Below are 17500 nucleotides of genomic sequence, written 5' to 3' on the forward strand. Positions count from 1 at the left end.
CTGTATATATATATATATATATATATATATATATATATATATATATATATATATATATATATGTATATACAGGAAGTTCTCCCTCTGGCAAGATATATTGTATATTATAGCATGATGTTGTCATCATGCTATTATATACAATATATACATATACATATATATATATATATACATATATATATACATATATATATGTATATATATATATATATATATATACATATATGTATATATATATATGCACACGCACACACACACACGTCGGTCGAGATGGCAACGAAGTTTGGACTCCAGAGAGGACTGCAAGTTTCGAGGATTACAACGATAAGGAAGTACCTGTGTTGTATTGATAGTGAAGGGGAAAGCTCGTGGTGTAGTGGGAAGGTGAAGAAAAAGGAGAAGGGGAGGGATTACTGAGGAAAATGGAAGGAAATGAGGAAGGGGAAGATAGGGCCCAGGAAGTCAGACGGCATGTAAACAAAAGACGGCCTGACGATAGTGGTGAATTCAATGTGATTAGTAAAAATGTAAAAATTAGAAATATAGAAAAGAGCAGCGTAATGGAAGGGGAAGATAACTATTTCCATGGATTTAATGAGGAAGGAAATGACAACCTCCCCCGGCTAGTAAATCAAGAGGAGAAACTAAAAGAAATGAATGAAAATTGGGAAGCTAGGTTTAACCAAATAAAGTTGATTACTCAAAGAGTTGATAAACTGGAAGAACTAAAGAAGGAGAATCAAAACCTAATTAAAGAAATAGTAGAATTAAATAAAAAGACAGTTAAGAGAAGTAAAGGATGAGAATGAGGAATTGAAGAGGAGTAATAAAGAGAATAAAGAGTCCATAGCAAAAGAGGTAAGTGGTTGGAAAAAAGTAGAAGAGAACAATGAAATGGAATTTAGAGGTAAATTGGAACAGCAGATGAAAGAAAAAACTAAGGACACAGTTATTAAAGTGATGAGGGAGAAGGAGAATATAGTAAGAGACTTAGCGGATAAAAAGAAATATATAATTATATTAGGGATATAAGAGAAGTATAATCTAAATAGGACTACAAGAATAAAGGAAGAAAAAGAAAAAGTAATAAGATATTAGAAGCAGTTTAAGAAGATGAACCAGAAACAGGGAAACAAATAGAAGAAATATATAGAATAGGGAAATACAATACAGATAACACCAGACCAATTCAGGTTAAATTCAGGTCACAAACAACAGCAGATAATATCTTAGCAAAAACAGGGAAACTAGCAGACAGTGATCAATATAAACAGGTATGGATAAAAAGAGAAATGAAGAAAGAGGAAAGAGAGGAGGAAAAGACAAAAAGACTAGAACCCAAGGAAAAAAAAATGAGAAAAGAACAGTCAGAAAAAGATAAATTCTATTGGAGAGTAATGAATATGAAAGTGAGGAAATGGTTCATAACAGAGAAAAACAGAGGAGAAACAGAAGACATAATGGAAGTAGCAGAAAATTAAAAGTGTTTTACACAAATATAGATGGCTTAATAACATGCTTGAACGAACTGAATGATTACCTGAAGGAAAAAGAACCGGATATAATGGGAATCGTAGAGACAAAATTGAAAGGTCCATTACCTCCCAACAGTATAGGACATGGTGCATATAATTATTGGATTAGAAACAGAGAGGTGAAACAAGGGCGTGGAGTCATGTTCCTGACTATGAAAGATATAAATGTGAGGAATGTCACATATGGAAAGAATAGAGTAGAGATGATTATGATGGAAGTGGAGGACAGGAATGGGAAGAGCAAGAAGTTTGTAGTAAATTATGTGCCTCCTAAAACGGCTTCGTGGGAAGAGAAATAACACAAAAATATGTTAGAAGACACAAGGATAACACTAAATAAGATAATGGAAGATGGAGGAAGAATAGTTATAATGGATGACTTTAATTGTAAAGAAATCTACTGGGAAGAGATGACAGTGAAGGGTGGAGACGACCTATGGGGAATACTACTTGATATGATTATAGAACATACAATGACGCAATGGATACAAGAGAATACTAGGTATAGAAATGAGGAAGAACCATCGAGACTGGACCTAATAATCACATCAGAACCCGAAATAGTGGACAAGATTGAATATAAGACACCAATAAGCAAAAGTGACCACATATTGGTTGAACTAGAACTAAATGAGGAAATATACATGAAAAACGAACAATATAAAAAGGGATGATTGATGAATGAAAAAAACAAAATTTGATAAAATAAGAGAATTCTTTCAAAAAGCTGACTGGGAAAGAATACACGAGGAGGAAACAACAGTAGAAGAGAAATGGAATATTTTGACAAAAATTTATAAAGGAGTGGAAAAGTATGTTCCAAGACAAAAGCAAGAAAAAGAGTATGTAAAGTGCTGGTACAACAAAAGATGTAGGGAGTTAAAAGACAAAAGGGATAAAACTTGGATAAAATGAAAAAAAAGACAAAAGACCTGAAAAAATGGAAAATATATACTAGTTATAGAAAAGAATATGTACAAGTGTGCAGAGAAGAAAAGAGAAAATACGAAAAAGATGTCATAGAAAAATGTAAAGATCAACCAAAACTATTTTACAGATTTGTAAATAACAAACTGAAAAACAAACAAGAATTAGAGAAACTACGACAAGGAGGAGTTGAATATACAGAGGAAATAGAAATGGCAGAAATCATGAACAAGCATTTTAAATAGGTGTTTACAAGGGAGAACATACAACCTAGTGATATCGAATGGGAGGAGAAAGTCCCCCCTATGAAAGAGATAGAAGTATCAAGGAATGAAATAATGAAACACTTGAGTAACTCGATGTCAGAAAATCGCATGGTCCAGATGAAATGGCAAACTGGATTTTGAGAGGATGCAGGAATGAACTAACAGATAAAATACATAGTCTAATAAACAGTTCATTGAAAGAAGGAAAAGTTCCAGAAGATTGGAAAAGAGCAAATATAGTACCAATATATAAAGGGGAAAACAAGGAAGACCCTACTAACTATAGACCGGTCTCTCTTACAAGTACGATAGCTAGAATTTGTGAAAGAATAATCAAAATTAGATGGGTAAGGCATTTGAAAAAAAAAAAAAACGTACTAAATCCAAGGCAATTTGGATTTAGACAAGGACGATCATATGTCACAAACCTAATGTGTTTCTATTCAAGGCTAATAGATGTAATACAAAAAAGAGATGGATGGGCTGATTGTGCATTTCTAGATCTGAAAAAAGCTTTTGATAAGGTGCCACATAAGAAGTTGCTTAAGAAATTAGAAACTGCAGGAGGAAGACAGGACAAACTGGTTGAAGTGGATGGAAGACTTCTTGCATGAAAGAAAAATGAGAGTGGCGATAAGAGACAAACACTCTAATTGGGATGAAGTGATAAGTGGTGTTCCACAAGGAACAGTTCTGGCCCCAATAATGTTTACTATATATATATTAATGATATGGATAAAGGAATTGAAAGTTATATGAGCTTCTTTGCGGACGATGCAAAATTGCTGAAAAAAGTGAACACTGAAGAAGATTGTGAGTCGCTACAGAATGATCTCAATAAAGTATGGGAATGGAGTAGGAAGTAGGAGATGGAATTCAATATTAAGAAGTGTAGTATAATGGAATTTGGAAGAAGCAAAAGATTAGTGGGATCATATAAATTGGGAGAAGAAATAAAAAAATAGAAAGTGAGAAGGACCTGGGAGTCATTATTATGAATAATATGTCCCCTGGGAAACATAAATATAATTTTTGGAGAAACTTATAATTTAATAAGAACAATCAAAGTGGCATTTACATACCTGGACGAAGAAATGGTGAAGAAAATACTAGTCACTTTGATAAGACCAAGATTGGAATATGCAGCGACGACGAGGTCATCAAATACAAAAAAATGTATAATTTTTTTTCATTCTTTTCTTATTCATTACATATGCTTATCCTCTTGCTCTGATGTTATTTTTTCAGAGAGATTATTTTTGAGATGTGAATGGTTTTAGAATTGGATATACAATCAGCTGGCTTCATCCACCCTCGCTTCGTGGGTTGCTTAGGTTTGTATAGCTGCCGAAGTACACCGTGAAGGTGGAGTGGACGAAGCCCGCTACTTTAACACCAATGTGCTTTGGAACAATGACGATCTGATGCAACCTCGTAAAGTGTATGTTACAAGATTTGGATTATCGATGGCTATTGGTCGATGTCATATTTTTCAATGACCAGACTCTGGCTGATTAGATTTAGTCTTAAACCCTATATGTTATGATTTTGATAATTGTTATTACTTTTTATGCGAATCAGCTGGACTTTTTTTATGTACCCAGAGTCAGCTAGAACTCCCAGAAGCGAGTTCGAGCTTTCTTAGATTTTTCCATTTCCAATTACAAAGAACTGGTAAGAACTGTCAGTTTAATGTTCCTGAGTATAAGACTAAATTCGGTGCACAATCGTTCTTTCATCCAAGGAACAGGACTAAGCACTGGGGCTGTCCGCTGCGCAGTGCAATGCCTTCAACAGGAGTTGGGTTAACAGGGACTTGGAAACTACCCTTGTCAGTGTTATTTCTGGCTTTAATTCAGCAGGCAACCAACATTCGGCTCTAAACTTTATAGGTGGGGTAAGTAACTTTGATTTTTTGTAGGTCATAGCAAAATTTGAATGTAATATATAAAAACAAGTAGCATACTAATATCATATATACATTGTATTCATTTGTGCAACACCCTCTTGTAATAATAGTTTAATTACATTAGTGAGTTCTGTTTCGAATAGAAATTTCATTATCAAATTAGGTTGCCTGATATCTATACCATTACACAGTTGTAGGTGTTTACGTGTTACCTTTTCTTGCATAAAGCCATAAAATGAAAGATATACAGTAAAGTAGGTAGGCTCTTGGAAAACTCCTCTTCATACATTTTCTGGGCCACTCTGTGGGATGGTCATCCTCCTTCTCCACTCTTATGGCCAGCTTAGCAAGCCTTTTCTCTGGGCTGGTCGTCCTCCCTTTCCATTACTAGGACAACTGCTATTCTCTAGGCTGGTCCTCCTCCCTCTTCACTCCAGGGCTAGCCCGCTAGGGCTACACTCTGGGCTGGTTGTCCTCCCTCGCCAACTTCCTGAACTGGTAACCCTTAAGGGGCATTTACACGGTCAAACGGTTTGACAAACCCGGTTTGTCAAACAAGTGTTTGAAGTGATGTTTGACCGTGTGAATAGGGTATTTGGTTGTCAAACATGTTCGACAAACGTGTTTGACGACCAAATACCCCATTCACACGGTCAAACATCACTTCAAACACTTGTCTGACAAACTGGGTTTGTCAAACTGTTTGACCGTGTAAATGGCCCTTTAGTATTAACTCTCTACTTTCTTCGGTGCCCTTTGCATTGTAAACACTTTATGCACTTAATGGGAGCAACATTTGTTACCATGTTTTATTCGTATCTCACCGATATTAGTCCAATCATTATTTGAAGTTTTTGATTTTTCAAGGGGAAGTAGGGATTTTTTTTATGTTGTCCGGTATTAGCCACAGTAACGCGGCACGTTCCATACAGTATATTATATATATGGTTGGAAAATATAAGTAAACGTCAAAAAGCAACGCTGTGCATTTTGATTGATCACTTCCTAGAATCGGTAACTTCCAGATGAAAATATATTGTGGGTTTAAACATTTCTTGTACCCACAAAATAGTGACCCTGGGTTAACACTTTGTGACGTTTATGTTTATTAATCTGTTGAATAGTCGATCGTCGGGATTTTGCTTATAGAGCTCATTCGTCCACCATGGACAGCATAAATACGTACAACAATACCAAAATGAAGTCTTCTGTCAAGATGGCTACAACTGGTTCTGCTTGAAGTTTTAGGACCGCTACTTCCGTTCGTTGAAGATATCCCATTGATATTTATTGACCAACTGTATTTTTGTTTCAAAAGAAATCAAGGGAGGCTGTAAAAGACCAGTTTCAACACAACGGTGTTTTTGTGTCCATGTCATGGAGTTTATTGATATAATTTGGTACCCACTTGTTAATCACTTCAGTCAATTGTACTACCAAAACTTGGAAAATCCGCTGAAGAAAGACTTCGAAGTCTTTTGGCTGCGCAGGAACTTGGGAACTGTAAACTCACACTTTTTTATGGCACCTTCAGGAAATGACTAAATCTCGTATCGCCGACAAGGATTCACCGTTGATTCATTTTTTTTTCTTAAAGATATGCCTGAACAAGTAATAGCCTCTCTCAAGTTTCTACCATACAAGTTGCCATTGTTCACAGTGGCTGTAACTGCGGATAGCATTTGAATCTCCTGTCATAAACTTTAGCGGTCGTCAACGATGTTATCAGACATGGCTACACCATTTCAAGTTACCCTGCGGACAAACTTCCCTTAGAGCAAACAAAAACTTCGAAACTGGATCAGATAGCTGATAAGTAAGAATAATTATGCAGACAACTCCACTTAATGTGAAAACGCTAGTGGAGATAACCCAGACCGGAAGGAGTGTTTTATCTTCTCGCAAAGCATCAACATAACACGTAGCAAATAGAAATTTCCGCTGGTATCAAAACAAGTTTGGAGAGAAGGCAAACAAATAGGGCAAACTGCACATCTTTAGGAAGTTTTTAAAGTGACTGTAGATCTTGGGTCTGAGTCAGATCCAAGTCTCATCAGGTCGTGCTCTGGCGCATCACAACCAGCTTCATCTTTCATTCGAGATCAAATGAAAGAATGGGAACACAATTTAATCTACTTCCAACAAAACAAAATAATCACAAGAACAGCTCTACTCTCACTTCAACAGCTATCAACTCAATGCCAATTAGAACATTTGGCATAAGTTTACTCGGTATCTGAGTCTCACGACGAGGATCAACCGGTTGTTTAGCCTAGCAGACACTGATACCACTATACTCGATTTCGATTTTGTTATAATTTGATCTATCAGTCCAACCTAAACATTGTCAGATCGTCAACAATTTAACAAAGCTGACCAAAAAAGTGTAGTATCAACTCCATCGCTAAATATGTAAGTGTGCGTCAATAATTTCTCCCCAAAGAACAACGATCTCTTGAACATCTATCTACAGAAAACTGGGTCACCCCTTGAGAACAATTTGATTTCCCACGACGTCGTTCACCGCATCACGCGAAACATTTCCGCTGAGCCTATGTTTTTCCGTCCCAGAAGTCCCGATCCTACCAATCTAAAGCTAGTTCGATCACATCATAGACAGTGTGATTATAAAACCTAGCAGTTCATTCGATTCGCCATTGCACATGTTATTCAAGTCCACACCTGGGCCCTGTGCTGTTTTTAGCTCGTTAAATCACGTCACCTTACCTGGTTGATACCCCATCCCATTTTTCAGGGATTTCAATGATTGTCTTTGTAGATCCATGATATTCTTACACTTAAACCTCACCAAGGCATGCTATAAGTTCTGGTTCATCCAGATTATATCCACAAACCAGTCGTCACAGCACCATTTCCTTCCTACAAATTCCTTAGGATGCCATTTGGTTTGTGGAACGCAAGTCAATTTTCAATAATTTATGAGCACAACTGCGAGGAATCCCATGTGTCTTCGTCTACATTGAACGACATCTTGGTGACCAGTTCCTCTTAAGGTGAACATCTTGAGCTACTAGACCAAGTCTTCGTTCATATCCTCCAACATAGAATATGCATCAACCAGGACAAGTATGATTTTGGTGTAAGACTCGAGTTTCTCAGGCACAAGGTAACTCCGGCTGGAATACAGCCACTTTAGGGCAAGGTCACAACCATCAGACAGTTTCCGTTACCACAAAAACAAAAGGTCCTTTGGCGATTCTTTACAACCATATATTTTTCTTCCAACTTCTTCCGAATTTCGCACCTTCGTACATTCGACAAATTGTAAGGTCTTGGCCAGAAATGTCTTGGAAACAACATAGATTGGAACGACTTGGTCATTGCTGCGTTCGGCACTGTAAAGGAAGCCCATTCGGATGCCAATACCTTATACAATCTGGATCCAACGGAGCAGGTAGGCATATTCACAGAATCTCAACTCTGCTCAGTGTCTAAACTGCATTTAGGGGAGAGCTTTTAGCAGTATACAGTGGTACCTCAAAAACCGACCACAATTCGTTCAGAAAAATTGGTCGAAAGTTGAAACGTTTAATTCATAAAACGAAATTTCCCGTTTAGAATAATGGAAATACGGTTAATCCTTTGGAAGCCTGAGATGAATTACATATATAAACAAATACATTCACATAAATGATATATAGTGTAAAAATCTGTATATGAACATTATGTAAAGTACATTAAATGCATAAAAATACAGTAATGATAAAAATACATGTGCAGTACTGTAATAAAATAATATAAATAATAATACTGTACTATAATACGTCACATACCTGTTCGTCTACGAATTCATCAGCCGCGGCCTGGTTCGCACTAGCTGCCTCGCCATGTCTCGTTACACGGTGTATGCCAGTGCGTTTTTTGAACTTTTTAAACCAGCCCCAACTGGCTTAGAACACGAACTTTTCACTGTCACTAGCACTACTCATATTCCTAATCGGAGCACTACTCGTACTCGGAACTTTCTTCTCTAACTCGTCGTAAATCGCCAAAGCTTTCTCGCAAATTAACGCTTCACTTAAACTGTCCCCTGGTAATTCTTTTTTCTCTTACGAAAACAAGCAATAGTTTCTCTGTCTCCTCCACCGGTTGGTTCCCTCTAGTGCTTAACGATTTCACTCCCGTAGCCACATTTACTTTTCAATTACCTCTTTGTTCTTAAGGAACGTAGAAATGGTCGATTTTGGGATCTTGTATTCGCTTGCCAAGTCGGACACACGAATGCTTTTCTATTATTTTGTTTTAGCTCAATAGTAGTGTGTGTCACTTTTTGTTTTTCACTTTTGTCTTTTTGTTCTTTTTTGCGACACATGGCTATTCACTAAGGGCGAACGTATGAGCACAAACACTGACGAGCGGCACACAAGTGTACGCGACGACGATTGAACTAAGACTGATGCCTAGCTTCTTCCGCACGACGTACTAGCATCAACATCGAACGTTCGAGAAACGTTTTGGGCGCTCACGTGATTAACGAGTTTTGTTCGATTTTTGAGTTTTTGTTCTATTTTTGAAGACAATATATATATATATTTTTCTTTTCGAATTTTTTTTTCGGTGTTTTATTTGTTCGAGGTAAGAAGCGTTCGATTTTTGGGGTACCACTGTACATGGTTATTAGATAGTACGGCAGAAATACCTCTCACATTTTAAAGGTTAAAAAAGCAGCAACAATGACATTTATCAAAAAACTATTTCACCGTTGTTTCAACAAAGGGTTACAAGTTTTATTAAATTTTTTTTTAAAAACTACATTCTGTAAATGGTGGTCTCTATTCGCCATACACTTGTAGACGATTTCACCCGAATAGTCATTCCGGGCGGTATTTCTGCAACCTTTTGACGAACAATATCCTTTAATTCTTCTATAGCACCCGGTCGATTTTTGTAGACCTCAGCTTTCAATTAGCCTCGGAGAAAATGATAGCAGGGGCTGAGATCGGGTGAGCATGCACACCATCCAATGTCACTGCACAAGGATATCAAATGTCCTGGAAACAACTTCCATTGATTTTCTTGCTGTGTCCCCGGTGGCTCCATCCTCCTGAAACCACGTATCCTGATTGCCAAGGTCTTTTAATTTTGGTTCCAGAAATGTCTACAGCATCTCAGCATATCGGTCAGATGTCACAGTAACCGAGTGGTATCTCTTTTAAAAAAAGAAAAAAAAAATGCGCACCATACAGTCACTCGTTTACTATGTAGGGGTATTTGATGAAGCTTTCCAGGGTTATTTTCTGCCCAATAACGAAAATTTTGCCTCTTGACGCAACCTGAGAGATGAAAGTGAGTTTCATAATTTGTGAGAAGAAAACTATTTGCAAAAACATTTTGAAGGATATCACAGAATGACATGCGATTTTCCCACTCGCGTTCCTGCATTTTTGAACAACCATTAATTTGTATGGATGGAACCTCAGATCAATGTATAAAATTCTTCTGACTGTTCGATCAAACAATCCCAAGACATAACCATGTTTACGAGCTGAACGGGTTGGAGAATGAACAACAGAATATCTCACAGCTTGAACACTTTCTGGAGTCTTTCAGGTGGCTTTCTTTCAAGTGCTGATCCTGTGTCTTTTAAATTTCCAGCCCATAGCAGCATTGATTTTCTATTCATGCCAGCATCATTCCGACATAATATGTAATAACCTCGAAAATTTCTCTGTGTTGCAATTATAGATTTACCATTTTACAGCAAACGCACAGTGTATATTAATCCAAACCATTATGGTGAATGAGGGTATTTGAACATAAATAATGAGCCATTAGCTAAATGAAGACATCATTGGCACTTGCCTAAATTCATTAGCAGCACATAGGTGAAATTTGAAATGTAAGAGGTGTTTCTGCGGCGCAATATATACTTGAAGGTTAAAACTTTGTCGTTTTCAGATGTAGACTGCTAATGCAGGCCTTCCGTTTCTGTGTATGCAACCACCCACTAAGAGGTAACCGTCACCTTGACTTCATCCTTCGGTTCATCTCATAGTGCGGCATGTGAGATGGAAGGAAAACATGGTTGTTGATTCCTTTTCCAAAATTAAACGTATTTCATCTTCACCAAACATCGATCAGAAGGAAATGGCTAGAATAGAGCAGCGTGACTTGAAGTTTTCCAGCCAGACAAAACATCAATTCATAGTCTCTTTGGAAGATGCTCATGGCCAAGTTAGGCTAGATAGCTCTTACAACGACTGCATACTACCTGGGGATGCGCTTATACGTTCTTTCAGATCACGCTAAGCTCAGAAACGTTACATAATTTGGCGCGGAAGCGTGTCCTCCTTTCCCATTCGTCGGAGGTGTTTAAACTACCTGCTTCGGATACGTTTTGGCATACCGGGGAACGTAAACACCCATTCCTGGGCTATAAAAGATGAAACGGAGAGCGACCAAAGGGAGTCAATGGAGAAGAGAAGCAGAGAGAACCAGAACACGAAAAGAACAGAGAAGACAAAGAAAGAAGCAGACGCCCAGGGCCCATCTGAACCTACGTAGAAATTATTCTATATTTGTCGATTACGACAACTCCACTAAACAAGTCCTTTGGACCACAACGATTGCCCTATATTCACGCAAAGTGCAAAGCCTTCGTGTTTTTCCGAATAGTTTTGGACATCTCCAGACTGCTGCTTGACTAAGTGCGACTCGACTGTCTCTGTTATTTCTCAACTACGAAACATCATACAATCTTCTACGTGTTCCCGACTACCAGAGGATTCCCTTACCAGAAGTTATGGTGCAGTCTCTACTCAAACAACCCATTTGTTCCCGAGAGTAGTCCCAAACGACTTTCTGTTGGTAACCAGAATCAAGACTTCATTTCGTCCACCTATTCTTACGTGCTGCATTCAAGCGTACACCCAGCTACTGTATCTGGTAATTAATTATGCATTTATAATTAATGTAACATACATTACTATTCTTTCTTATTCTATGTCCATTTAAGTTGTATATGTTATTCTTATTTGTGTAAATAATATATAAATTTAACGAAGAGTTTAATCATTCTGCCTGATCTCTCTGTCACTAGTCCGAACTGTACATGGCTTAATATATACATATGTATACATACATATATATATATATATATATATATATATATATATATAGAATTACATATTTGTGAAAAAATCTTTCGAAAAACAGTTTGTAAAGAATCCCTCCGTTGATATTTTAGAGGACGCTACTAAAGCTCAACTGGTAAGCATTGCCGCAGAATACAATCTAGCGTTAGATGCTGGGAGGAAAAAAAATCTTTTTAAAAAATTAGTTAGATAATTAGTTGAAGAGGAGGTATTAGATAGTGATGCCTTAAGTCATATTCACGTTGTTCAAGAGACATATGCACAGATTGTGTTAAGAAGATTAGAGATAGAGGCGGAGATTGAAGGAATCGAAATTAAGGCTAACATACAAATCGAAACGGAAAGAATTGAGACTAACAAACTTATAGTTGAGGCTGACGAGGAGGTGGAACTAGCTCCCACCCAGGCTGGAATTAAACCTACCATTAAGAGGGAAGCGAAATCCTTCAAGGTTTTCCAAGTACACTAGTCTCCTAAACGAATCAGATAGTGAATATAATAACGTAAAAGTACAGGTCCTAACGGCATGTGAACTTACTCCGCAGGCTCATAGATTAAAATTTAGAAATTTCAAAAGTCTCCAAAGGTACATACACAGAATTTAGTTCCCAGATGGCTAGGAATGGAGATGGGTGGCTGAAAGCCACACACACACACAAAAATACTTGTTTGTTAATTTAAGAGAAGTAATGTGGCTAGAAAAAAAAAAGAAACAAGTACATCAAGATCTTGGAATATCTCTTGAGGAAAGAAATCCCTCTGATCTAGCACAAAAAAGAAAGAGTTGAAACAAACAAAACTTACTGTGACGCCAGAACAACTCGGACCCAACACAACGCTCCCACTCCTTTTAAAGGAGAAGTGAGGTTAGCGAACAAGAGAGAACTTAAAAGACAGTTTCATGATGATATGTATTATTAAATGGTCTATCCCAGCTATAGTTCCCACAGTCCTACTCCGACTTATAGTTATTGTCTCAAATTTGGACATAGTTTTCTGAATGTAGGAAAAGATCCAATAAAAAAAACTCGTTCTCAACCAGTGCTTGTTTCAAGTAATTCCTCCGGTCCAACTAGCTATTGTAGCCCAGCTAAGACCAATTCACAGAATAAATCGTCCCCCGAAAGTATGTCCAAATCTACTTCATAGCAAGTTAAGAGGGAATCTTCAACTCCCGTCCTATCCCACAATTTACCAACTGAACTGAAAAACAATACTAGACCCCCGTTCTGCTCCTTTTGTGATGAAAGGAACTATATCTAATTTCTGTAACAGTGAGTCAAAACCCATCTCCGTTCTTAGAGATACAGGGGCTATTCAAACTCTCGTGTTGGCTGACATTACCAAATCCCTCTCAGTCTCACTTGAATCAGAATGTCATTATAGACACCGTAGCAGTAATTAAAAAACTCCCACTTCACAATCAAGACTTCATTTCGCTGCTGGACTATGTGCGACTCGACACTCTCTGTTATTTCTCAACTACGAAACATCAAACAATCTTCTACGTGTTCCCGACTACCAGAAGATTCCCTTACCAGAAGTTATCGTGCAGTCTGTACTCAAATAATCCATTTGTTCTCGAGAGTTGACCCAAATGACGTTCCGTTGGTAACCAGAATCAAGACTTCATTTCGCCCACCTATTCTTACATGCTACATACAAGCGTAACCCAACCACTGTACTTGGTAATTAATTATGCATTTATAATTAATGTAACACACATTGCTATTCTTTATTATTCTATGTCCATTTAAGTTGTATGTGTTATTCTTATTAGTATAAATAATATATAATTTTAACGAAGAGTTTAATTATTTTACCTGATCTCTGTCACTAGTCCAAACTGTGCACAGCCATAACTTTTTTTTTTTTTTTTTTTCGCGACTGGCCTGGCACATAGGTGGGTCGTGACAGGGCCTTTGATTTTACAAATACTTTTCTTAATGCAAATTCCTTACTACAACAACATATTAAAGATGTAGTCTGCGAGACATTGCTGTAAAAAAAAAATATCTTCGTCTAAGTGAGGCGAGGATGTTTTCCATACCGATCCAAACTGCAATTGTACTTTTAACTAAACCATTTATAGGGTTATGAGGTTTACCTTCTTTGTTTATTGTTATTAATTTCGTTTTTTTTCCAAATGTGAATGCATGTATTGGGGGTGTTGCCTGCATCTTTAAGTACATAATTATTTAAGACGATTAGAAGCATGCTTGTGTTACCAGATTCATGATCCTTGGTAAGTGTTTACGCGTCTACAACGAGATCTGACATTACTAACGTGTTTCAGCGGGCATCAGTGATACCACAAGACGCCCTCGACCATGGCCCTTCATTACCCTCCCGCCAAAGCTGACACCGTTGTGGCACACTACTTGCCAGGTATGGTTGTCGACACTATTTACCTGGCAGTCCTGATTTATTTTTCTGTTCTGTCGTGCATGGGTGTATGTAGATATAATCACATTGAACAGACAGATGGATGGAAAAGATCTGCCACGTAATGCAATTGATAGAAATAGATTGAATCCTGTATAGGTCATGGGAAACGAGAGCTAACTTTACAGCATTGCACTACCACAAGTTAATATGCTTACATTTGTTAATAGATTAAGCCAAGAGGCCCTTAGCCGCGACGGAAACCGTCTCTGTTGTCCTGTGCTCGGACTCCTTGGGCAATAAATTCACTGGTCGTAAAAGAATTTGGTCAAATCCTGATTTATCTATTTCACTGTGGTTTCCGAGCAATCTATAACGCGCATTATTGTCGTTGTTATTTGTGGCGTTGTCGTTAATCGTTACTTTTTCCATTGCCGTTATCATTATCAGTGACGTTATTTTTATCTTTATTATATTTGCCCTTTATCTTTATTTTCTTCTTTATCTTTAATGTTATCTTTATATCAACTTAAACTTTATCTTTATCTTTTGTTTTATCGTTACCTCTTTTTTTAGTTTCTATCATTATTCTTATCAGTTGTATCTTTATCGTTATCTTTATTAGCCTTATCGTTATCTTCATTGTTATTATTATGTCTATGGGGTACTATATGAGGTTGATATTGAGTGATAAATGACAGCCGATAAGTCCTCAGCTTATCTAGTACAGCCTCTTGTTCAGGATGCAAATACAAAACAAAACATGATCTCAGACGATCATGACAACATAATTCACACACTCGAAGCAGGGTCATTAACACCACATTTCTCCCCTTTTAATAAACACATAACTTATAGTTACAAATCCAGCCTATCAGGTGATCTACGGATGCGACTGGAAGGTCGTATCTCTTTTGTATGTACTGAACAATCTTGGTTATTATTTACAAGGCTCTTGGAGGTTCTACATTAATATTATCTTCAGTCACAGGTGAATCCAACTTGGGTTACTAGAAACATCTACTCTAACTGAAGAATTATCTATGGAAGTATCAATTAAATGGTTACCAGCTGGGAAATAATTGCATCAAATATTTGTGGAAGGCATCTGATTCGCAACCCATATATAGATCTGTCTAACCATTCATCTTTTTTTATATCTCTCTCCTTTCTTCCCTCCCTTTCTCATCTTCCTCCTTTCTTCATTCTTCGCCTCTGGCTGCAGAGCAGATCAACTTTTGGACTCTTGCCATCGTGGCCGTCGGAATGGGATTCATCGTGACCGTGGCTGTCTCCATCTACCTCATATGGTGAGCACCTTTGTGCAGCATGCGTATGAAAAGAGAAATGTAAAGGTACGCAAGTGGACAGACAGATAGCCAGATGGACAGACAGACAGGAAAACAGACAGGCACAGGTAGGCAGACCGACAGACAGGCACAGGTAGGCAGACCGACAGACAGGCAGGCAAACAGACAGCCAGATGGACAGACAAGACAAACAGGAAAACAAACAGGCACAGGTAGGCAGACCGACAGACAGACAGGCAGACAGGCAGACAGGAAATTACCAAGGCAGATAGGGTTGGTAAAGTGTAAATTCTAGCATTACAAAGAATAGGTATAACGCAGGTATGATATGATTTAAATTAACCGAACAAATTCACCTCTTATAATATCTCCCCAGGTTGAAATCTCTTTAGGCATGCAGCATGTATACATTATAGATAGATAATGGAACAATGTTAATTAGACAAGAGAAGGGCTAGAGGGACAGACAGACAGAGAGAGAGAGAGAGAGAGAGAGAGAGAGAGAGAGAGAGAGAGACAGAGAAAGAGAGAGAGAGAGAGAAAGAGAGAGAGACAGAGAAAGAGAAAGAGAGAGAGAAAGAGAGAGAGGGGAGGTGGGTATGGGTTGTGGGAGATTACTCTGGTAGGTTGTGATTAATTGTTTTATAGCCTCTTACGTCATGCCGTTAGGCCTGCAGGACAGAGTAAACAGTCGTTACTGATTGGTTTAAGTTCTTTTCCTCGTCGCCTACTCAATCACTTGATATATCACCCGGGTTGTCTTTTTCTCCGTTTCACACATCCTCGAAATTCACTTGGCTAATTAACAATAGAAGTGATACTAAAATTTAAGTGTATATATATATATATATATATATATATATATATATATATATATACATATATATACCAAAGTGTAACGTTATTTGAAAGCTGCGAGTCTATTTGTTGATTTTGTTCTGCCTACCACCATGCAACATCATTCAAATCATAGCCATTTTCAAGTCGGTTACCTTATGAATCATATAGCTCTGGCCAGAATCAAGAGTATCACTGTCTACATTTGCGTCAACTGAATATGGTAATCAATACAATCTACCCCCTCCGCCTGCACCTCAATACTCACCACAATTTGTTCGTCCCTTATTACCTACAGCCAATCACGTTTGTATTCATTTGTGTTTCTGAATGTAGAGGGAGGAGGAGTGAGGTGCGCCGGGGTAATCTGTATTGCCGCCATCGATACGGGACACTATCAAAATACACGTTATCAAAGTAAGCAAAACCCTCTTTCTTGCCTTGCACCTCGCTTTGGATAGTAGTCAGGTACTAGTTGCGTGGTATCACATAAATAAAAGAGCGTATAAATAAAGTGAAACGATACCTGAGTTTTGATAGGCCATCGACTTCAGGCGGAAGTAGATACTACATAATAAGAATGTTTCCAGGGCGGTACCCTAAGAAAGGTGCACAGAGTCAGCGGCGAGGAACTCACACCAGGAAGCGCTTAGCCACGACCGAGAAGCAAATGGCGCAGCCAGTCAGCGGGAGGGGAAGGGGGATTGGTACAAAATATCATTTTGAGTAGAAAGTCTCGTGACCATATATACTTTCTTAAGACGTCATTTTGCTTAAGAACGAGGCGGATATTCAAATTTACACACAAGGAGTCATTGTGAAACCCCATCAGCTAAATTATATTTCTGGCTGCGCCCCTTTACCCCCTGTGCTTGAACACGGGTCCACGTCGTGCAAAGCAAGACTAAGAAGTTGCAATTGAAATGGCAAGTTTTCAACCGCCATTTCTGAATTTCTATGGAACTTTTCCCCAATATTTCAGATGAGTAATTATTCCTTCTATCCAGAGGTAGCAAGGAGCGCGAGATACAGGATACTTATTCTAGTGCTTGCGTGGGTCCGTGTGTGTGCGTGTGTTTGTGTGTTTGTTTGAGGATGTGTGTGTTTGTTTATGTTTTTGTGTGTGTACACATGTGTGTGTTATAACTCTATCTATATACAAAGGGTCTTTTCTTACTTACAAGGGAGGTAGTCAAGCTAGAGGCAAGTACCAACT

At 38.0% G+C, this 17500-nt stretch overlaps 1 protein-coding gene across 9 annotated transcripts in view; it reads left to right on the plus strand.

The window, feature by feature from the left end:
- Window positions 1–17500, plus strand: part of LOC143026994 (uncharacterized) — a 30392-nt gene that overhangs the window by 8537 nt on the left and 4355 nt on the right. For 7 of the 9 annotated variants that reach the window (XM_076187807.1, XM_076187805.1, XM_076187808.1 and 4 more), the window contains exons 2-4: window positions 4473–4625; window positions 14049–14140; window positions 15368–15447. In XM_076187807.1, the coding sequence (XP_076043922.1) occupies window positions 14083–14140; window positions 15368–15447 (138 nt within the window). In that variant the 5' untranslated portion in view covers window positions 4473–4625; window positions 14049–14082. Of the gene's footprint in view, window positions 1–3963; window positions 4170–4472; window positions 4626–14048; window positions 14141–15362; window positions 15448–17500 lie in introns of those variants that run through there. The other 2 variants (XR_012966552.1, XM_076187812.1) reach the window with 2 other exon arrangements.

Source organism: Oratosquilla oratoria, chromosome 7 (assembly GCF_046742065.1).
Source record: "Oratosquilla oratoria isolate Oo_2021 chromosome 7, ASM4674206v1, whole genome shotgun sequence".
Lineage (NCBI taxonomy): Eukaryota > Metazoa > Arthropoda > Malacostraca > Stomatopoda > Squillidae > Oratosquilla > Oratosquilla oratoria.